This window comes from Plectropomus leopardus, chromosome 3 (assembly GCF_026936395.1).
Source record: "Plectropomus leopardus strain MGB_pleo_1.0 chromosome 3, ASM2693639v1, whole genome shotgun sequence".
In the NCBI taxonomy this organism is placed as follows: Eukaryota; Metazoa; Chordata; class Actinopteri; order Perciformes; family Serranidae; genus Plectropomus; species Plectropomus leopardus.
Genome location: NC_142178.1, coordinates 5,932,355 through 5,955,264, shown reverse-complemented (window position 1 = coordinate 5,955,264; position 22,910 = coordinate 5,932,355). Strand labels below are relative to the sequence as shown.

The 22,910-nt window shown below is 38.7% G+C and overlaps 2 protein-coding genes across 2 annotated transcripts in view; both read left to right on the top strand.

Annotated features, from left to right (window-relative positions):
* Positions 1-77: 77 nt before the first annotated feature.
* On the top strand, positions 78-8,946 carry LOC121941911 (C-type mannose receptor 2-like). The gene is made up of 10 exons (XM_042484892.2): positions 78-1,463; positions 1,560-1,642; positions 3,592-3,863; positions 5,103-5,228; positions 5,641-5,740; positions 6,991-7,059; positions 7,472-7,563; positions 8,066-8,191; positions 8,346-8,448; positions 8,731-8,946. The coding sequence occupies exons 2-10, from the start codon at positions 1,579-1,581 to the stop codon at positions 8,796-8,798; spliced, it is 1,020 nt and encodes a 339-aa protein (XP_042340826.2). The 5' UTR covers positions 78-1,463; positions 1,560-1,578; the 3' UTR covers positions 8,799-8,946.
* An 11,408-nt stretch (positions 8,947-20,354) lies between these two features.
* Positions 20,355-22,910, top strand: part of spock3 (SPARC (osteonectin), cwcv and kazal like domains proteoglycan 3) — a 28,568-nt gene continuing 26,012 nt past the window's right edge. Inside the window, exons 1-2 of the mRNA XM_042484895.2 lie at positions 20,355-20,499; positions 20,661-20,783. Coding sequence (XP_042340829.1) covers positions 20,661-20,783 — 123 coding nt within the window. The 5' untranslated portion in view covers positions 20,355-20,499. The remainder of the gene's footprint in view (positions 20,500-20,660; positions 20,784-22,910) is intronic.

Genomic DNA, 22,910 nt, shown 5'->3' with positions numbered 1-22,910 from the left:
TCCAAAGAAAATTACGTTTATAGTTTATGATGATGTCTCATGAGGAATCATAAGATTTTTATTTTCTCTTAGATGGACTGAAACGCCATGTAGGATCACCTGCTCAAGTGTGTGGTAAGAATGGTAACAATCATAAATGTATCTTTCTGCATATCCTTTCCTTCCATCCTTCTCTTAAACAACTCTGTTCTCTCGCAGCATAACATGCAGTTCAACATTTTGGATTTTCTTGTTTGTTAATAGAGGAAATGAACCAGCTTTTTCAGTATGACCTGCGCTTACGAGGAAAGCTGGTGTGTATAACAGTCAGCAGACATGGCAGCAATTAGGACAACATTAAAGGGACAGTTCACCTCAAAATCAAAAATATATATTTTTCCTTTTGACTGTATTGCTATTAGCCTAAATAGTTATGGTGTTAGAGATATCATGACCCGTTAACTCAAGGCAATCCACAGACTCTGTTATGAGCAGTTTCATTAAGGGACTATTATCTTTTTACCAAAGTAAACCTGGCATCTGTATCACTGGGCAGTGAGCTAGCAACACCTTTTAATTTACACTGTCACTGGATCTGTTGCTAAAAAAATGACATTAATCAGTGCAGCTTTAAACTCCTGCTTTCATTATTAGAACTCTGCTTTTATTTGAATAATTTCACACTTATTATACTAGAGGTCTACAGGATATTCAAATGTAATGTACATTTAATGGATTTTACATGATCTAAATCAAGTTTGTTGGCATTTGAAATCACTTAATGGTAGCCTTTAATGACAATAGTTGGATTTAATGATATATTAAACCAAATTTATACACATTATTATCAGAAACAAACTGTGAGTCAGCAGATTCAAACTTAGGGCTTTAAATGAGCAACAGCATGTTGAGAAATATTGCCTGACATATTTTCCAAGACACAAATTAGTCGTATCTACAGCAAATACAGCAAATACAGTAAATACCATCTGTTGAACCTTCAAGTATAAACTGCCCGACTTTACTAGTGACCTTCACTGACTGATTAGCAGCCCATTTATTTTATTTCCCAGCAGCCACAGTCAGCAGGTTGCCGCTTTAGGTCAATGAGTCATGTCGTCTAAACTAAAAATCATCCTAAAACAAAACATGCAAACCTCTCATTTTCTGTCATTATCTACTCATTGCTGCTTATATTCACAAACATAGTGTACTCCAAACTTGAGAGGTCTGGATTTGTTTCTAACTTCCTGGGAAAAATACATTTAAAACTGCCTAGCAACACAGATTTTTCCAACAGCTTCTGGAAACTACTTGAACAAACACAGATAGATTGAGATGTGAGTGCCGACATGCTGATTAGTTTATCACATGTATGTTAAGTACACATCAGACTGAAATGTGTTGACGTGATGTGGGACTATAAAGCTCAGAGGTGTGCAGGAGCTCCCTGTCGAAGACCATTTCTCACGTACGAGAACCAGGTAAACTTTTTCTGCTGCCTTCTTCGCCTCATCATAGCTGTAATAAGAGCTGATGTAAATTTTAAGCGCTGAGTGATGAGTTTTCTTCCCTTGCAGAAAAGTGTCATTCATCACCATGAAGTCGTCTCTCGTCCTCTGTGCTCTCCTTGCTGTTGGCATCTCTGTCAGAGCTGCATCAGGTAACTTGCTCCATTTGACACAAATCTGTCTGTAAACAGTTCATTTTAATCTAAGCAAGAAAGTTTACTTTTTAACATTGTTTTTTTGTTACTGCACACAGCTCTACATAGCCCTATTTAGAGTTCAGTTTCAAAGCTGCACTAATCGATATTTATTTTATGATGTGCACGAAATGACTGTATTCTGTTAAAAATGGAATTTGTAGTAATGAGCACATATGCATATTAGCCACCTCTGCAGCACTGTTGCAACACTAGTTGTGAGGTTTAAGTCGAGCGACTGTAATGTAGTTCTTGTATAGCCTAACAATAGCTTTTTGCTTCTGGTGATTTCATTGAAGATTATCATGCTGAACAAAATGTGTAAGTCTCATAAACTTGTGTCCATCAGAGAGATAATGCAATTATCGCCAATAATTTGGCAATAATCGCAAATCCTATTCAAGAATCCCATAAGGTTTCTGACGAGGGAACCGGTGCGATGCTGACTTCCTGGTTGGCCTACAAAAATACGTCATCCCTTCATCAGTCTATTAGGTTCACCTGTTCAACTCTTTGTTTATGAAGATATCTAATCAGACAGTCATATGGCAGCAGCTCATTGCATTTAAGCATGTAGACATGGTCAAGTTCAAACCGAGCATCAGAATGAGGAAGAAATGTGATTTAAGTGACTTTGAACGTGGCATGGTTGTTGGTGCCAGACGGGCTGCTCTGAGTATTTCAGAAACTGCTGATCTACTGGGATTTTAACGGTAAAACCATCTGTATGGTTTACAGAGAATGACCCAAAGAAGAGAAAAATATCCAGCGAGCGGCAAAAATGGCCTCCTCGATGCCAGAGGAACCCTTAAAATGGTTTGATATCTTGATAATGACCAACTTGGCCAGAAATGTCTCACAGACTGTGAGAAATTAGTAAAAGGTGGCAAGAAAATAACCAGAAAATTAGTTTTTACAAAGGAGGGAGGATTATTTGAAAATTCTTTTTTTTTTTTAAAAAAAAGAAAATAGTTTCCAGAAAATGATATTTATTATTATTAGTAAATGTTTAAAATTCTGTTACGGGGCAAAAAACATATACATGTATATTTATTATTCTGGTCTTTTTCTTGTTTGTTTTTGTTATTACTTTTCTTTTTTTTTTTTTTTGCTTATTTTAAGCTAATTTTCTTGTAACTTTTAAGGAATTTCTGTGTTGCTGTGTTTTTGAAAGAAATCAAACCAATTTCTTCAGGTTTTAAAAGGTTAAGCTTTTAAAACTATTTACACATGAAACAACAGACTTTCTATTACAAGGCAGCCAAAGCTCTCACTGCGACTTTCCTCTCACATCATGGAACTCCCCAGTGATTATCTACCCGAATAGTTTATTATGTCGTGCACGTGCACGTGCACGTGCACGTGTCACTGTAATCGCTGGCCACTAAAACATAGAAACAGACACTTTTTCCTTGTTATCATTGAATCAGGAGATATGATGCAGAATACATAATTTGATTTTGGTGGAAAGTGAAATGGCTGCCATCGTGACCACGAGGCATTTTTTTGATGGCTTTATTTTTGAAAATGTTCAGGGCCTAAAACTGTACAAATGTACCAAATTTCAGGCATTAATGTAAAAATGACCATATATCCTTAAATTTGGCACATATCACCTGGATAACTTTTCCACCAAAATTATCAATATCCAGCAAAATGCTTCTGATATGGCATGTGAGCAAATCTTTATTACATGAGAATGCTGACTTCATCTCTTATCTGTCTGTGAAACCTCTATTAAACCTCTTTTATTTCCTCAGGTTAGCCTAATGTTAGCTTTGTGTTCATTTACATTTGGCAAAAGACGTGGTGATTTGTGGCAGATTATGATTGTAAACATCTTGTACAGGGGTTTTACATGATTATTTTTTAAAAATTAATACAGGCTTTAATTTTTGTCTTCACAGTGCCTCCCTCTGTGGAGGCTGTCACTCTCACAACCCAATTCCCAACCACTCACACAGTGACGGGGCTTTACAATGACACTACTACTGTTGAAATGCAAACCACTTCGACAACATTTCCTTGTTGTGCCACTTCTACAACAACTACAACGACACCATACATTAGAACAGAAGCTCCTCTAACACCAAGCCAAATGTGTCATGAGGGATGGGAGGTGCACCAGGGACGCTGCTACTACTTTGTGAATGATGCAATGCTCTGGCCTCAGGCTCTGGTAAACACTCAACGCCACCACAGCACCAAACACACTCTATAGAAAACTCAAAGTCAAGGATCTATTTATAGCATTCTCTGTATTCATTTCATAGACTGTATATAAAGATGGACAACATGACAGCTCCCCCAAAGTGTAGCTTTTTAATGTGGATCGCCCCCTGGTGTCTGACTGTGGTATAGGTCATAAAGCCCACCCCTCCATGTTAATAAATAGGACATAGGCCAAACTAAAAACTAGTACACGTAAAATAAATGTTTCCCAAAGATGGTTTCTGTCACTGAAAGTAGTTCTCATTGCCCTGATGTTTGTCAAGTGTTTTGTTATTTTTTTATGGTAAGTTTGGCTTTAATGAATTCAATTCTGCAAAAAAAGGTATTTTCTGCCATTACTGGCAGCTGTGACAGCCAATCCATGCACTTGCATTCAATGGGGCTGCTCAAGATTGGTTGGATGGGTGTTTTGTCAGTAACTCCCCCACTGCAGAGATCACAGCTGCGCAGGCTCCGGCTCTGAATGACATCACCAGCGCAAGATGTCAGCACCTATATTCCAGATATTTTAGCCTCACTTAAGTATAGCGAAGGTAGGTGGGAACGTGTCATCCTTCTTTATGCACAGTCTATGATTAATTTCTTCCAAGAAAAATACTACATATTTTGCATTTTTTCACTCTGTTGACTCTCTATACAGCCATCTGAGGGCAGCAGCTATCTGTTCCATCTACTGTATCTAATCAGAGCGATGATGTATCACTATACATGTTATAATTAATGTTATAACTATTATAAAAAAAAATGTATTTATAAATTATAACCCTGAGCTTTTTTATAGCAGTATGAAGATTAAACAGAAACAGTTTTGTTACCAAGTTGTCAGAAGCTATTTTGGCATGTGAAGCAGTAAAGTACAATTGATATGAACTTATATAATTTTAGGAAATAAAAGAAAACACAAAAAGAAAAAAAGATGGACTGTTTTTTACATTCTGCTTTTATTTTATATACAAAGGTGAAACCCTCTTGCTATGAAGTGACAGTGCTAACCACTACACCGACATGCCACTCAATCTTGATATCAGTATCCTTATGGCCTGTTTTGACTTACCTTTGACAACCATTTAATTTCTATGCAAGAATATTTTTGTGTTTATTGAGAAGGACCAAGACCATGTGCATTTCAGGAAGTCATCCTTTAATGTGTATCTTTTTGTCCCTCCCTCCTCTTCCCCTCCAACAGCTGAACTGCGCCCTGCTTGACTCCACGCTGGTCTCCGTCCACAGCGCTCAGGAACACGGTTTCCTTCAGCATCTCACCAACAGTAATGGAAAATATTTTGCTTGGCTGGGTGGCTTCTACCTACAGGTACAAACCATGAAAATGTTGTAGGATAGCATTTTTAGATATGTAGACCACAGGGTCCAGACCAGTATTTGCACTCATTGATATCAGCCATGGTAAATTCTAGTTTGATATTTTGAAAAAATATACATCTCTAGATGATGATCAGCATGATAACCTTTCCCAAGCGCAGTCAGAATGATCAACCTTCAATGACACAAATCATAAATGGGAGCACGCGATGTTTCTACAGTAGCCAAGAACCTACAAACTCCTAACCTTTCAGATCAGTTCAGTTCAGAGCTTTTATTGTCCCTCAAGGGGAAATTTGATCTGCAGTTGGCAGTACAAAACAATTCTACATTTTATATTCTTTGTATAAATTTTTGAGTGTAGTCTCCACTGTACTTATGATGATATTGTCCATCTCCTCTAGGGCGAGTGGTTATGGCTTGATGGTTCCTGGTTCTACAAGAACACTGTGATTGACGTAACCTGGGAGAGCAGCAACCCATGCCTAGCGCTAAACATTGAGGGTAAGAAACACACATGAAGATCCAGGGACCCCAATAATACGCTGTATAGGTGGGTTTTATCAACATACCCCCATTTTTTATGATACCCTACAAATTAGAATACAGTTACATAATTAATGTAAAGCTAGGTTGGCTCGACTCAAGAGGACAGTCTGTGTTTTTATGACCCATCCACCACTCCAACCTGCCTCATTACAAGACAGCTCGGGACTGTTTCCTTGCTTTCCCCCGTCAGTGTATTGGAGACATGATCACAGGTTTTCATAATACGTATGATATGTATGAATTTGAGTGCATTGCATTTTGTAGGAAAGCATATGAAGAGTTTATAAGAAGTACAGAAGAGTACAGCAATGGTATGCCTCAGCCAATAGAATGCAGAAAACAAGTATCTGCTTAAATCTAGCATTATATAAGTTCACACAAATGTGTTGCCCTGCCAACATACTTATTTTGCCAGGGTTTTAAGAGTGAACTGCAATGAATGAACAAAGTACGATGTTGGGCAGTATTGAGAAGCCATGGTGATTAAGAACAGCCTTGCTAAGCGTCTATCTTGTCTATAACCCTTGCCATTGTTGTTATTATTCCTCACTGGTTCTGGCACACTGCTTAACAACCTTTGACCACAGCATCACAATGGTGTTAGCCCCCCTATTGCACTGACTGGTTGATTGGTAGCCCACCCATGGTGCTCATTGGTTGTTTCTCAGTGCGACTGAGAATGTGCTGTTTTATATCACGATGCCAGACCGCAATCAGTCAACTCGAGGTCAGTGGAGTGGGTGGATTCAAAGGTTCTGGCAAGGATGTTAAGATACAATTGTGGAATGTAAAGTTGTAAATATTTGTCAATACTAAAATGTTAGGGTTTTAGAATGCTTCTAACGTGTCACAGGTTCTAGAGTGATACAGGTTCTACAATGCTGTGGTTCTAGAATGTTACTCTTCTAGGATATTATAGCTCTAGAATGCTAGGTATAGTTGTAAAATATTAAGTTGTAAGTATTTGTTGGTTCTGTAATGTTGTTTCATGTCATGATGCAAGGCAAATCAGTTAATTTTAAACTCGGCGGAGTGTGTGAATCCCAAGGTCTCGACCCAGGCAAATAGACTTTATTTTCAAACTGAATAATCAAAGTTTTCAACACTTTAGTTAGCTCATGCATTTTTTTTTTTAAATCTGCATAGTGACAGAATGTTCTTCTCCATAATGCTCATGGTGCTTTTCTAATCTTCTCTTTCCACAGAGGGATGGACCAATTCCCCATGCAACATGGGTGGCTATCCCTCCATCTGTGTGAAGGCCTCCAACGTCAGTAAGTCGATACATGTCTGCACAATGCACGATAGAAAAACATTAAAGGTAGATTAATGGTGATGTTACAACGTAAAGAAGATACATTCAAAATGAGACAGAGGCTAACATTATCCTTTATGTTGCATTGGCTTACTTTGCCAGGGACTTTGTCATCTCTTTTGGAATCCTACTTGAATCGTGGCACTGACATGATTGAATGCCCTTAAAGTTCAGTTAGTTATCAGAACAGCTTGAAATGACAGTATTTTGTTTGACACTTCACTCACGTGTTTGATCAACAGTGATCAGTTCAGGTCTTTGGTTTCTACCTACCTAGAAGTGGTGACATTGGAAAGACAGACTTTCTTAGCTGAAAGAGTCATGTTGTGGATGTGTTTGAACCCACAGTATTTTTTGTTTGACATTGACAGCCCCTACCATGCTGTGTCCTGAGGGTTGGACAGGGTACCAGGGCCGCTGTTACTACTACAACGATGACAGTCTGACCTGGCATGAAGCTGATGTAAATACACAATGAAACTGCCATTAGAGTGTGTCCATATTGTTTTGAAATAGATAAGCATGCAGTCACACCTTACTTAGCTGGATAATGACCACACAAGTTAAACATTGTATTCTTTATAAATAGCCAACGTAGCTGGATGAAGGAAGGTTGTAGCTGATTAAAATCATGTTAGCCTGGATTACTTAATTCACATTTAAAGAGTGGAACCTGGCACTTTGGAGTTAAAATATAAGTAGGACTATAGGGTTAATTGTAGTCCTCTTTGCTTCTTCTGTTTAAAAAAGGTGGTCTTCACGTCTGACACAGTGGGCATACTTAATTCAGTCAAACTGAGTTTACTGTCCCTCTGTATCTCTGTCATCTTCCCACTTTCAATTTCTTTCCTTCTCCTCTTGCATCTCTCACCATCCTTCGTTCATCCTTATCTTCATTTCTCACCCCGGTTGCTCTTTCTACTATCTGTCTACATCTCCTTCCTTGTCATCTTTCTCTCCACCAGGCAACCTGTGCTGGTCTTGAGGCCACCCTGGTGTCTGTCCACAGCCCTCAGGAGTACAACTTCCTTTATCAGCAGACCACTAATAATGGAAACTCTCCAACCTGGCTGGGTGGATTCTACCTTATGGTGTGATGACAAAACATGTTCAGTTTTTTCTGTGTTTTACCGCTGATTTGCAGAGTTTGAACATACAAAATATCATTTTTGCTGTGAAGTAGTGTGGGATCATGGTAGATGAGTAGACTACCCACACCAAAAATGTTTCACTGTCTCACTCCAGGACCAATGGATGTGGCTGGATGGCTCCTGGTTTTATCCTGGATTTTTTGCTGAGACGTCTTTTCCACAAAGTGCCAACCCATGCCTTTCAACATTGAACTCTGGTGAGAAAAACACATGAACATTTAGTGGTTTATTGAAACAATCTCAGTTTCATCCAAACAAATCAATTCAGTCAAACTCTTGAATGCTGGAAGCTGGGTGATTGGATTGTATATTTGAGAGAAAACTGACTTGTTATATCATCCACCATCATTAAGTAGATGGCTTGAGCCATTTCTACATCTTTTGCAAAAAAAATCCCATAATGTTTCTGTATAGGACATAAGAACATGTTCAGATTTTGTAACAGCAGTATCTAAATGTCTCTTGTTCTGTCTTTACAGAGGGTTGGAGCAATTACGACTGTGATCAGTCTTTCCCTTCGTTTTGTGTGAAGGACATGGTTGTGTGAAGAATTTGATTGAAACATGCAGCCTACACAAGACGGACAGATTAACTAATTATTTCAATCAAGTACACATTTAAATGGTATTCTTACCAAAATTTAAAAGCACCTTTCTTGTACAAATTTTCCAAATAAATTATAGAGTCATTTACCATCCCAGAGTTTCAGGCTGGTTATTTTTGTCATTATATCTTGTAGTTTTATGTATCGATTTCTCTACACAATGAACAAAAGATTCATTCATTTTTTCAGAGAATAGTGAAAAACTCTGCTCTGCAGTAATACAGGCAGACTCTCCTTAGTAAATCCTGTATCATTTCTAAACTGTCTGTTTAAATAGACCCACTCATTCTTTGTTATTCTTGCTCTCCCCTCATAAACCTTGGCACAGCGACTCATAATCTAGAATATTACTGTTCTAGAATGTTGTAGTTCTAGAATATTAAGGTACAATTGCAGAATGTCGGGTCCTGGATGTGTTTCAGTTTCAGAATGTTAGGGTTCAAGAGTGTTATGGGTTCCAGAATGCTGAATCTTACTGTTCCAGAATGTTAAGGTACAACTGTAGGTACAAATGTTAAGTTTTGAGTGTTTGTTAGGTACAGAATGTAAGGTTTCCAGCATGTCACTGTTTCACTCACAGGTTCTAGAATATTATGGGTTCTAGAATGTGGGGGTTTTAGAATTCTATAGTGTGAAAATGTTATGGTTTGGGGTGGTCTCTAGCTAACCAGGTAGAGTGCATGCCCCATATGCCTGAGGCTTCTGCTGCGGCCCAGGTTTCGAGTCCAGCCTGAGGCCCTTTGTTGCTTGTCATTCCCCCCTCTCTTCCCACCATTCCTGTCTCTCTTCAGCTGTCCTCTGAATAAAGGGAAAATGCCCCAAAAAATAATCTTAAAAAAAATGTTATGGTTCTACAATATTCTCAAGGTATAAATTGTAGAATGTTGAGTTATTAACGTTTGTTAGTTCTAGAATTTTAGGGTTCTGGCATGTTACTACCAAATCAAAGGCTGTAGTGCATGATGGGTTCTAGAATGCTGTGGTCCTAAAATGTAATCATTCTAGAATACTATTGTTGTAGAATGTTATTTTTATAGAAAGTCAAGGAAAGTCATTCATGCATTGGTGAGTCATGGATGTTTATGTCACATGTTTTAGAATTTTATAGTTCTAGGATCATAAAGTACAATTGTAGAATGTTTATTCATGGATGTTTTTCCATTTCAGAATGTAAGGGTTCTAGAGTGTTATGGGTTCCAGAATGTGGTGGCTCTTGAATGTTACCATTTTAGAATCTTAAGGTACAATCGTAGAATTTTAAGTTATGAAAGCTTGTCAGCATGTCACTGTTTCTAGAGTGTTACAGGTTCTAGAAAGTTATGGGTTGTAGAATGTAGGAGTTATATATTGTTAAAGTGTTAGAATTGTAAGGTACTGCAACAGTATAGTTCTAGAATTATTAGGTACAATTGTATAATGTTGTTAGTTTAAACATTTTAGGATTGCGGCATGTTTCTAGCAAGTCAGGAGTTCAAGTGTATGATGGGTTCTAGAATGTTATATTTCTTGAAAGTCAAGGCCCAATTGTACATTGTTAAGTCATGAATGTTTATGTCACGTTTTAGAATATTGTAGTTCTAGAATATTACAGTACAGCTGTAGAATGTAAAGTTGTGAATGTTTTTAGTTGTAAAGATTAAGAATGTTGGTTAAGGTGGAGTGTGTAGTTGTAGTTGGTTGGCCTCTAATTGGAATGTTAGAGGTTTGATTCTCAGATCCTTCAGTAAAACTGTTGTGATTTGTGTTTTTGTGTTCGGGTTTTTGTGTGGCAGGAGGTGTGGCTGCCACCCTTTCTCTCTCCTGAATTGGCAATGAGGCCCACCTGGCCTTAATCATAAACAATCAACGCCTCTAAAAAAGCTGGTCTCCACTCCACTCCTCTGCTGGATTATTTTGCCTGTTTGTGTATTTCCAGTGTTTCTGCTGCTTGTTTTCAGCAAGTGTTTCCAGCCTGTTTTTTTATTTAAAAAAAACATCTTAATACTGCTCCTTGTTTCTGTCTCAGCCATTTTGGGTCCAGAACACAAAAACATGTCAAAGTATCCTTGAGAAAGATAAGGATTGCTCCGGATAGCTTTAACTCAGCAGTTAATCAGTATATTGGTCTCATCTTAGATCAGCCCTGTTTCCTTCAGTTAAGAAATCAGATGTACGTTATTTTCCAAGAATCTTGAGCTATTAATACACACATTCATTTTATCTTGTTTAGATTATCGTAATTTAATTTACACTTGCTTCAGTCAAGCTCCTCTAAGTCATTGACAACTATCTATCTATCTATCTATCTATCTATCTATCTATCTATCTGACATCCCTCCATTGGCTTCCTGTAAAATTCAGAGTAAATTGCAAGATCCCTTTCATAACATACAAGGCTCTGCATGACCTCACCCTCATTTCTGATCTCCTTGTTCCTTACTCTAATTCTCAACCACTCCGATCCTCAAATCTTGGCATCTTATCCTTCCCATGTTTCAACTGCAAAACAAGGTGACTGTACATTTGCTGTTTTAGCCCCGACCCTGAGGAACAATTTTCCCCAGTCCATCAGATTTGCTAAGTCCTTGGACTTATTTTCCATGCCGACTAAAAACCCACCTTTATGTCTGTCCATGGGTAGTCCCCTAGCTCTGACACCTCGCTATAACTGTGTCTGTAGCTCAGGTCTGTGTGTGTGATCTGTAAAAAAAAAACAAAAAAGTGAAAAATTTAATTTCCTCTATGGAGACTAATGAAGGAATGATTTAATTGTAAAATATTAGATTATGAATGATTGTTAGTTCTATAATGTTAGGGTTCCAGAATGTTCTAGCGTGTCACGGGTTGTAGAATCTTGTGGTTTGGTAAAATTGTAAAATGTTCTAGCATGTCATAGGTTCTGGAATATTACTGTTTCAGAATGTTATGGATCCTGGACTTTAGGACTTTTAGAGTGTTATACTTCTAGAATGTTAAGGTACAACTGAAGATGTTAAACACTGAGTATTTGTTAGTTCTAGAATGCTATGGGCTCTGGAATGTTTATAGTATGTCAGGAGCTCTAGAGTGACAGAGGTTCTGGAATGTTACTGTTCTAGAATGATATGGGCTACAGGATGCAGGAGTTCTAGAATATTACAGCTCTAGAATCTTCTATGATATTATATTTCTAAAATGTTAAGGTTAATTTGCGCAGTTGCTTTAATTGTACAATGTTAAGATGTGTTATGAATGTTTGTCTATAGTGTTAGGGTTGTTACAGGTTCTAGAATGTTGTGGTTCTATTATGTTATTGTTCTAGAATATCATGGGTCCTAGAATATAGGATATCTGGATTGTTATGGGGTTCAGAATGTCAGTTTTAGAATGTAAGGGTTCCAGAATGTTTCTAGCATGACACTGGTTCTAGAGTGTTGCAGTCCTAGATAAGAGTGGTTCTAGAATAATACAGTTCAACAATAGTAGTGTTTTAGAATATTAAAGTACAATTGCAGAATGGCAATTCTACAACTGCAGAATGGCAAATAATGAATATGTGTTAGTTCTAGAATGGTAGGGTTCTGGAATGTTTTAGTTCATGGCACTAGTTACTTACGGGTTCTAGAATGTCGTGGTTCTAGAATTCAGTTCTAAAATGTTATGAGTTCTGGAATGCAGGAGTTCTAGGTGTTACTTTTTTCAAGAATATTATAGTTCTGGAATGCCAAGATACAATTCTAAGATGTGAAGTCATGGATTTTTAAAGTTTTTGAATGTAAGGGCTCTGGATAATCTCTAGTATGTCATGGGTTCTAGAATGTTACAGGTTCTAAAATATTATGCTTCTAGAATGGCATTGTTCCAGAATGATAAATACAATAGTAGAATGTAAGGTCCTGACTATTTGTTAGTTCTAGAATGTTCTGGGTTCTGGGATGTTGGATAATAAACCTCTAATCAAAATGTGATCTTGTGATTTTGTTTTGGTTTTTTAAAATTTTGTTAACATTGATTCTGTTTGGAGCTACAGTTTAAATATGCACTTTACAAATCCTGTTGCAGTTGAATAATAGAACTATGCTTTTTTGTCACAATTTATTTCTGCTTAGTGTAATGTTCAATAACCACCACAAGGGGGAGAACAAATACCGTAACCAAAACATCTGTAGTATGTTGCCATCAGTTGAATCATAATATTTCAAATAATAATATTAAGCACTTTTTCTGATGGTCTTTTTTTATTGCATGTATGTTTATTGTGTTAACATAAAAACAAAGGCTTTCTGTGTATGCACAACCTTTAACATGTTGCATGTGACTCTGGCTCTGCACGCTGCAAATCAAAGACATCCTGTTAGGTCCCCTGATCTAAAACTTGGGACTGTAGATTTCCGATTGTGGGAAAACTGATGCCACAAAATGAGAATGCCAACTGCAGTGGAAAAGTACAGCTGGATGCAGATAGCACAAAAGTGAAGTCGTTCAGGTAATAATATATGCCATTTCAGAAAGACAGGTATATTTTCTTTTTTGGGATTTTTACACCATAATAAAAGTGAATTTGGTGCTTTTGGGGTCAGAGGAAAGACAGGGTCACCTTCTCAGAACTCACAGGAAATCGTTTGGATGAAGCTAACTTACAGGAGTCCAGGGGTCACAATATCTATCCATTTTCTAAATCGTTTATCCTGCTCTGTTTGCCACCTCTCTCTCCATCTCTCTCTCTCGCTTCTTTTCCTCTCTTATGCTCACTGGCTGGCTCTGTAATCAGCCCTCTCAGCGATGGCCGTTTTGTTTCTGTCTGCCTTATCTCCTGTTTGCAGTTTCCCTCTCTGTCATTACTCTGCTATTAGCTTTTCATCCCGGGGCTAAAACACAGCACTCACACTGACCTTATAGTCTCAGCTATGCTCCGAAACGTCTGCTTTGCAAGATAACGCTCTCGCCCCCCCACACACCATTTCTCTCCCCCTCTCTCTAACACACACACATGAACATGTTCAAAACACACCTACATATAGATGTGCACACACCCACATACACTAGGTTTTGAACAAAATCATACAAAACATCTTTATGCACAACATCGTTTCCATTTTGCTTTGGCATGAAATGGTTACTAGAGTTGTGGTGAATAACAAAAGCCATTTGTTTCATTTAACTGAAGAACAGAGATTACAAGAAATCCAATTAAAGATTTAGACACACCTGAGTCCCTCTCTTCAGCACCTTTCTTCTGAAATCATGATAGAAACACAGGAAGCGAGGGCAGGAGATTAATATTATAATACTGCATTATGTCCAGCATTGTAATTTAATCACTCACAATACTGTTGAGCGACACTCATACCATTAAAGTATATTCAACTGAGCTGCAGTGAATGAGAGAGAGAAAGAGATATTCCCCAAGGTCGAGTGTATGTGGCATGTTGTGTATGTTGCAGTTGGCAATTAAAAAGTTGCATGTTCACAAAGAGTCAAATTTAAATTGAGCCGTCAGCGTTAATTTCGATGTGATTAAGGTCCCTTGACCTCTGACCTCAAGATATCTGAATGAAAATGGGTTCTATGGGTACCCATGAGTCAAAAAACGTACAGATTTTTTCTGTTATCTGAGTCCTAATCAAGAAAATGTGGTAAGAACTGCTTTTCCTTGTCAATATGGACTTCACGACTGTTCTAAAATGCAGAACAATGGAACTGAAAACATATGATTAAACATTGATCATGATTAACTATTGCAGTTCTGCAATTAATCACAATTTTAAAAATGAAGCGTTTGACAGCCCTAATTTAAATTAATATCTGGTCTTTGTCTCTGACAATTCATGTTTGAATGTGTGTAAAATCAAAATTAGTTGCATGATATGCAGGAGCATCACGGTAAAGGGAAACTACCAAGGGCCTCAAATGAGAGGGGGGCCCCCCAAAAGAAGCCTGACATAAAAAAGTTTGCTCCTCTTTTTTTGCTATTTTTTAATTAATGCTATAACTAAATTGAAATTTGCTAAATAAATCAGTTAAAATTCTATATGTTATTCTATATGTTTCTATATGGAGACAGTATAGAGAGTTTAGAGGAGGTTTAGTCTGCCCCTGCATGAGGATTCACCTCATCTAAACGCTACTAGAGCTGATTGAGTGGCTGCTTACACTGCTGGAGGGAGCACCGTTGTGAGAGAGAGACGGGTCAAGAGAGGACGGACAGGGGCCCACAGAGATTGCTTATTCATAGGGCCTAGAATTTGGTGCTACGCCCCTGATGATGTGTGTGTATTCATATTTCCATAGCAGCTTAGTTTGAGAAAAAAAAGTGTTGTTACAATTGTAGTGGTGTTACTGCTCTCCATGGGTGCCCCATAACAGCCGCTGTCTGTATATAAGCAACTACATGTGTTCCAAGGTTTGGTATTGTTCATGCTGGCTCATTGGATGGGCCACCTGGGACATTTAATGGAACAGAGCCATTGTTAATGTTGGTAGTTCCTCCTTGTGCTTTTCCGGCTTTTGCTAAATGTATGTTGTGAAAAAAAGTCTGTTTCAGGGTCCTTGTATTGTAAATGCTGGCTCACATCCACACTGTCAGCCCAGAGGCCAGAAGACAGTATTGGTATTGCACATTTTTGCAAACCACCAGATACTTTTAAGCCAAACATGATATGACATGTTATTCCAAACACTGAATTTGATTGAATGTGCAGTAGGCCTTCAGTGGCTGTGTGAATTTTCTAAATCTTTTAATTTCTTGCCGTGTGGAACGTTTCTTATAGAGTTGCTTATTGTGTTCTTTTTCCATATTTTGAAGAAATTACACCAATTTGCTCAAACTTCAAAGGTTTAAATACTTGCAAAATGCATCTGAAAGCAGCACAAGAAAAGTGATGTCACTCTTGGTTTCAAAGGGTTAAAGGAGCTGATGGGATCACAAATTACTTTGTGTAACTCCATGAGACAAATAAATGAGGACTGATGGATTGATTTAATGAATGCGTCTGGAATGAGATTTTCAGCAGACTCATACAGGTGTCATGTTTTTATGTCCATATACTTTTGGCCAGGTGGTCCAATATGTTATTGTATGGTAAAGTACAGAATGGCACTCTCATAGTAACCTGCAATTGTACACACACACACACACACACACACACACACACACCTCACCTCCCTCTCTCCCCTCATTTCCTCCCTCTCACCGTCTCAGTGAGCAGGTGCACAGTGACAGAGTCACTGGGCTGTGAAATCTCAGCTCCTTGAGACACGTTTCATGCCTCTCCCGTCCAAAAACACACACACACACACACACACACACACTCTCTCTCTCTCTCTCTCTCTCTCTCTTTTTGTCCTAATTTTTCTTCAACTCCTTCCTTTCTCATCTTTTCTCCCCGCTCGTGTCGAGGTTGAGTCAATGGTGTGATTGTGAATTTACTCACAGAAAAAAAAAAACCAAAGAAGAAAAATCAAATTACATTGGAATAAAAAATCTATAAAGATTTTCATTAGGCAACAGAAGTCCATGTGTGTGGGCATGCATGTGTGGATTTGTGTGTGTGTGCGTGTGTGTGTGAGTGTGAGCACTCAGTGTGTCTCTCCTGCATATGTCTCTGACCACATCTACATCTTTAATGTCTGAAACTGAATAATGTATGAACCCCTGGGCTGGAAGACACACTCACACACACACACACACACACACACACACACACACACACACACACAACACCTCTTTAGTGCTTCCATCTGCACAAATATCATAAAGCTCAACTAACAGTTCACTATGAAAGAATGGCCGCGTCATCGCCAGCCCTGCACACTGTCATCTGCACAACCATCTTGTCCTGACCAGAATTAGATCACCTTGTGCTGATCTGAGAGAACAAAGCAAAGATGCCTCCAACCACGGTGGCGTCTCCACCACCAGTTTCCTGTTTACATGTTGCACACTTCCTGTTGGAGTGAACACAGAGCTCACATCAAACCTTTTTTTCTGACTCGTCTGTACCTGCGTGTGCCGACGCAGTTGACCATTTAGCATCCGAGTTGCCCCGTGATACATCCTTGTGTGTCTCTGTGATGCAGTCATGCATGCTTCTTCTTCTAATTTGACTTTCAAATAGCTGCACCCTGTCATCATTTCCACATGCCCACACACACACACACACTTTTTCCCACTGCCTCTTATGAAGATGAAGATGTGAAGCTGAGGTCAAGGTTGGTTTCTACAGCAACTGTGCATAATAATGCCCTGACCCTCCTGACCAACAGGCTTCTCGGTGAAGAGTAATAATATTAATACTCTCTGACTTGCCCACCCTCTCTGCATTCGCAAGGTTTTTGCTCTTTAATTTCCACTCTATTTTCTTCTCCGTGCATCTTGTTCGATACAGATTGGATGATAAATAAATGAATGAAAAACATGAATAAATGAATGGAGAACCTTACAGTGAATGCAGGCTATCACACGAGGGGTCACTGAGCAATTACATAGGTATGAAAAATAATTTGAATCGTATGCTTCGGCCTGTACAGTCACCAGATGTCAGTGTAGTTAGCGGTGCCTATAGCTCAGCTGGTGGAGCGGGTGCCCAATGTACAGAGGCTATGTCCTCGCTGCAGCGGCTGCAGGTTCGATTCCAGCCTCTGCCCTTTGCTGCATGTCATCCCCCTTCTCTCTCATCCTTTCACACCAAGTCTGTCCTATCAATTAAAGGCTACAAGCAAAAAAAAATCATCTAAAAAATCAAAGGAGATATGGCCTGATGTGTTGGACAGCACTTTGACAAAATATAAACTATCTTTTGGAAGATAGTATTCAATCCAGGAATTTGTAGAATATATACCAGTGCATATTGAGGGCAGCTGTGGTTCAGGATGCAGTGTATTGTCTACTAATTAGAAGGTTAGTGGTTCAACCCCAGCTCCTCCATCAATACTTCAACATGTGTGTGATTGGGACACAATTTTTAAACACACATTTGTAGGTTTTTCTCTTTTTTTGATTTTCTTTCTCTCCACATCCACTCAACTGATGTGAACTTGACTCTACTATAACTCTGCCAACAAATAGACTACATAACCCCCCCTCCCCCCCCCAAAAAAACCCCTTCAATCACACATAACTGCTCTGAAGACGAATGTTTTGGGGGCTTTGTAATGTTCTGGAAAAAGACTACAACTGACAGAGGCCGGTTCCGCCCACCTCCACAAATCATCCCTAGTGGGCCATCTCTTATGGAGACTGTGTTATCTTGTAGCATCAATTTACAGTCCTGAGCTACCCTCTGCCAGGAATGTGAGTGGAACTCTCTCATGAGTCACTACTGTACAAACAAGCCCCAGCGGCTCCCATGTGACGGCTGTTACAGAGCAGAAACATGGGAGAAGTATAGGACACACACACACACACACACACACACACACACACACACACACACACACAGAGTTTTGATGTTCTATTTCTTTGAAGGGGTAGTTCAGATTTTTTTGAAGTGGCATCATATGGGGTACTTATCCATAGTCAGTGTTTTACATACAGTAAATAAAAGTCGTATCACCACAGATTTGGAGAAGCAGACTGGAGTCCGACAGTGAAACTAAGCAATGTACTGCTGTGGATGGGGGCCAGCAGCAAAACGTATCTAAGCCATCTAAATAACGTCCAATGTAAAAAAAAAAACAGAGTATCGTATACTGCTAATGTTTTGAACAGCCATCGGCACGCTTCTTCTCCCTCATCTCCTTGTCTGCACTCATCTCTCTCCACACCTGGTGTCACTCATCAATAAACACACCTGCCTGCACTCAAGCCAGATATCTACAAGAGAGCCAGCTCCACAACCATTCCCTGCCGGACTGTTGCCGTACACACTTTTTTTCGTTACATGTCCCGCTTGTCAGTTTGTTTTTTCACTTAGACCTGTTTTTCAGTGATCTCTCTGAACCTTCAGCCGTAGAAAACCTCAGGAGCATAGATCACCTCAGCAAGTCATCTTGTTAATCCTTCACCTGCACAGTTCATTTGGTGTAAAGAAAAGAACTCTTTTTCTAACATCCGTTTTGGCTGACTGCTTTAGGGTCTTTAGTCCCAAGCGTGACAGATGGAGGCAGCGGCAGACCTTCAGCTGCTGTTCAGTGACATTAAATCACTGTTTTTCTTAATGGAGTCTGGCTCTAAAGAGAGTGACAAAACCACATAATTTCCCTGTTGGAAACTAAAGTCTGACATTAAGGTAAAGCAGTAAAAATACTCCTTATACGGTGTACACTTCTGTTGATATGGATTTTTCTAGTTGGGCCTTTTTTAGGAGGATAAAATACATTTTGTTGCTGGCTCCCATCAAGAGCAGTACATTGCTAAGCTTTCTTGTCAGCCTGCTTCTCCAAACTGGAGGTGTGCTAGCTGACATCTATTGTATGTGACACACTGACTATGGATCAATACACACAGCCCCACTTCAAAAATCTGATCCACAAATTGCAAGAAATTAGTAGACTTTGAAAATTATTTTTTTAAAAGCTAGGAAAAAATGTCTAAGGGGGAAAAAAAGAAAAAAGCTAGGGAAAAACTATATTTATAATGATCATAATTACATATTTTAAGATATGATTAGCCTCTATGCCTCCCTCTCTGACATTTGAGAGGACACAGGTGGCACAGCCACACACATACAATCAAACTACAATTAACAATCAGTCTCCTCCAGATCCTTACACCCGAAAGTCCTGTGCACTTGACCCATGTGTGTTACAGAATTATTATATCTTTTTAGGCACTTTTTCCAAGTCTTGCTTGACTTTTTTTTTTATCATTCCTTATTATTTTTTGTTTTACTTCATTCTGTTTTTTAACTGTTTTTTTGTTTTTTTAGCAACTTGGTAAGAAATGTTTCAAATTGTGTGGGAAATTTGTAGATTTAGAAAATATTTTTTAATATCTGATAATCAGATATTTAAAAATTTTGTTACAAAATGATTATATTTCTAAATGTGTTTCCCGGGTCATTTCTGTGTTTGTTTGTTTGTTTCATTAAAATTTTTTTCAATTCATGTATTTTTTTACTTGCTTACAAACTTTCAGTTTTCTTTTTGTTCGTTTAGTTTAGTTTAGCTTTTTTTGTTTTTGTTTTTGTGTTATTATTTCTTTCTATTTCCTCTTTCATTGCTATTTTCCTTCTTCCAATGTTTTTTTTTTTGTTTGTTTGTTTTTAAGAAATCAAGCCAATTTGCTCAGCTTTCAGAGGGTTAATTGTGTTCTTAACTGTGGTGGTTTGTTTTGGTTGATGTTTTTTCATACCATCAGAAAAACATTGCTTTAACTTGTATGTTTCTTGCCGTGATAAGAACCACTTCTCCTAACCTCTATGTCAGGATTGCTCAATATGTTTTTCATAAAGGAAATCAGTGGAAGACACTTTTGCGGTGGCCTGATAACAGCCCACAGTGAGCCATCAGGACTGTTTCCACCGCACTGAGGAGAGGCAGAGAGGAGAAAAAAACAAAAAGGGATAGAGCGGAGCGCAGGGGCCGCGCACGGTGCCATATGCGCGCTCCCGTTTTCTGCTGCGCACAGCGGAGAGAGAGAGAGAGAGAGAGAGAGAGAGAGAGAGAGGGAGGAGAGGGCTGTTATTACTAGTGACAGGAAGCGGCAGCGAGCACATACAGTCTGGATAGCAGCTGATGCGACAAGGTAGGAGAGAAAAAGCCGCTCCGCATCCCTGCGTTCAGAGGCGCGCGCTGTCCGCCGTTGTTGTGATGCACATTGAGTCGCCTGTTTGTTTTTCGATCGCGGTGTGTCCTCCAGCCTGATCCGATGTCCTCTCTCCGTGCTCTTGTTGTGTGTGTCCGCAGATGCTGAGCGTCGCCCTGCTGTGTGTGTGCGCCGTCGCCCTCGGACACGTCTCCGCTCGCTCCGACAGCGGCAATTTTTTGGATGATAAGTGGCTCGCCGGGAGATGGGATAAATTCAGAGATGTAAGTGGGATTTTGTGTCTTATTATTAACGCCTTCACCTTTCTCATTATCTCATTTACACCAGCACCCCCCACCCCCCTCAGCCCCCTCCTTTCTCTCCCTACAGCCACCCTCATTGGTTTGTGATCATGCGCTCCTCGTTTTGTGTCCGAGCGACGCGTCACGGGGCCCGTTGTGCTGTTTGTCACACGTCCATCGCACGCGCCACTCGCACAGTAAATACACTAACGATACTGATCCCTGGCTGGGAGTGTGTTTTCGCGGTAGGAGAGATAGGAAGGGCCTGTGCGAGACACTGATGCACGAGCTGTCCGACAGAGTCAGCTCAGTCAAGGGCCTGACTGTGGGCAGGTATGAGGGAGGCAGTGCGCAGCATGAGGCCTGGATGTGCTTTTTGTTTAGAGGAATAAACACCTGCCAGGAGGTAGTGAGCAACAACGTGTCAGGCAGTTGTGCCTTAATACAGAAGATTAGCCAGTTTGTGTATACAATAGCAGCAGATATTAATACTCTGAACCCTGAGCAAAATTCTTTTGAAAACATGGGAAGAGCCCAGCTAGCAGGGAACCTTCCCACAACATTGGCTAACGTTACCTACAAGTTACAATAATGTTTTCAAAAAACATTTTTAATCTATTGTTCAAATAACGTTTTATGGAAGTTTATCATTTCAAATATTTTTCCTTTAAGATTAAATGCTGACTAAGCGGTAATGTTATAACTGCAACATTCAGTTTTGGTGATGTTGAGAGGTGACAGATCATAGAAAAGATAGATAGATAGATAGATCAAACAGAGGCATATTAATAGAAAAAATGGCAATAGCAGAAATGAATGATAATAAATACTCAATGAATAGATTCAAACAAACAAAAAGAAACTGAGATTAGAGTTCATTTTTTCAAATGAAAATGTAATGTAAAATGATATGTTAACAAAAAGCCCCATATTTAACATTTTTTTATGTATATAGAGAATGTTGCACTAACTTTAAGAAGAAAATTCTGGGAACTAAAAGAAAACTTGCTGCTGAAATGTTACTAAAGCATTGCATTGGTTGCATTACCATTCTCAGAACGTTTTTAAAACCAAAAATTACTAGCTGGAAAGGCAGCGAGCAACTGAGGAAGACATGACCCAGAAATTGTCAAGAAATTAGTAAAAAGTACAAAAAAATAGCAAAAAAAATACAAAAAAAAGGATTTAAATTTTTTTTTTTTTTAGACATCCTGTAAAATAATTGTAATTACATAATTATGATAATAAGGCCTAAGCAATATCACACAAGAGGGAGTGCTGTTGTACTGTATATTATCACAGCTGTGATGTGTGGCAGAGTGCTGAAGAATTTTGTGTAGGTTTTTTTGGAGTGATGATGTCGGTCAAATGAGATGTCCTCGCTCTTTAAACATTGGTACAATCTACAGTAACATTAGATAACTACTGACCATTAATGTTGGCCTAATTAATACTTTAAAACAGCTGTTGAGCGGAGTGATACATGCAGAGTTAAAAGTCCCAGTGATGTTGTACTGTATATCAGTACTCATAGAAAGCCTCTCAACCAATCAAATTGCTTGGTCGGAACTAACTGTATAATTACTTCTCTGGACATTTCCCCCTGGCTTTTTTTTAAACATTTTTTAATATTTTTCTCCATCTACTAATTTCTTGCAATTTGTGGGACATTTTTTTTACAAGTTGCTGAGGATTCAAATGTTTACTTTAATTATTTACTTTATTTATTTGTATATATTTACTTATGACTTTGTGTATTTCATACTTGTTAAAGATGTCTGAATGCAGCACAAAAAGAATGATGAGTGTTGATCCAGGTTTCAAAGGGTTAATGCTGTGACTCAGGAGCACAGTAAACACACAATATCCTTCTAAAAAAAACAAATTAATAAAATTCACATAATTTTCCTTTTACTTGTTTACCTTTTTTTTTTTTTGATAGTTTTGGGGTCATTTCTTTTTTGGTTGCTCATTGTCTCCTGTCCATGTTTTCTTAAGAAATCAAACCAGTTTGCTCAGGTTTCAAAGGGTTAAGGGTTCCTGTATTATCTCTTATTTTAAGTACAGAGTGGCTGGAGTATTTGTTCAAAACTGAATGGAGCTTTTTTT

Excerpts from the sequence above, each read along its gene's own strand:
- LOC121941911 (XM_042484892.2), top strand. The coding sequence starts at position 1,579 with ATGAAGTCGTCTCTCGTCCTCTGTGCTCTCCTTGCTGTTGGCATCTCT. Across the intron at positions 5,229-5,640 it reads TGGGTGGCTTCTACCTACAG|GGCGAGTGGTTATGGCTTGA; the intron begins GTACAAACCATG and ends CATCTCCTCTAG. Across the intron at positions 7,060-7,471 it reads TGTGAAGGCCTCCAACGTCA|CCCCTACCATGCTGTGTCCT; the intron begins GTAAGTCGATAC and ends TGACATTGACAG.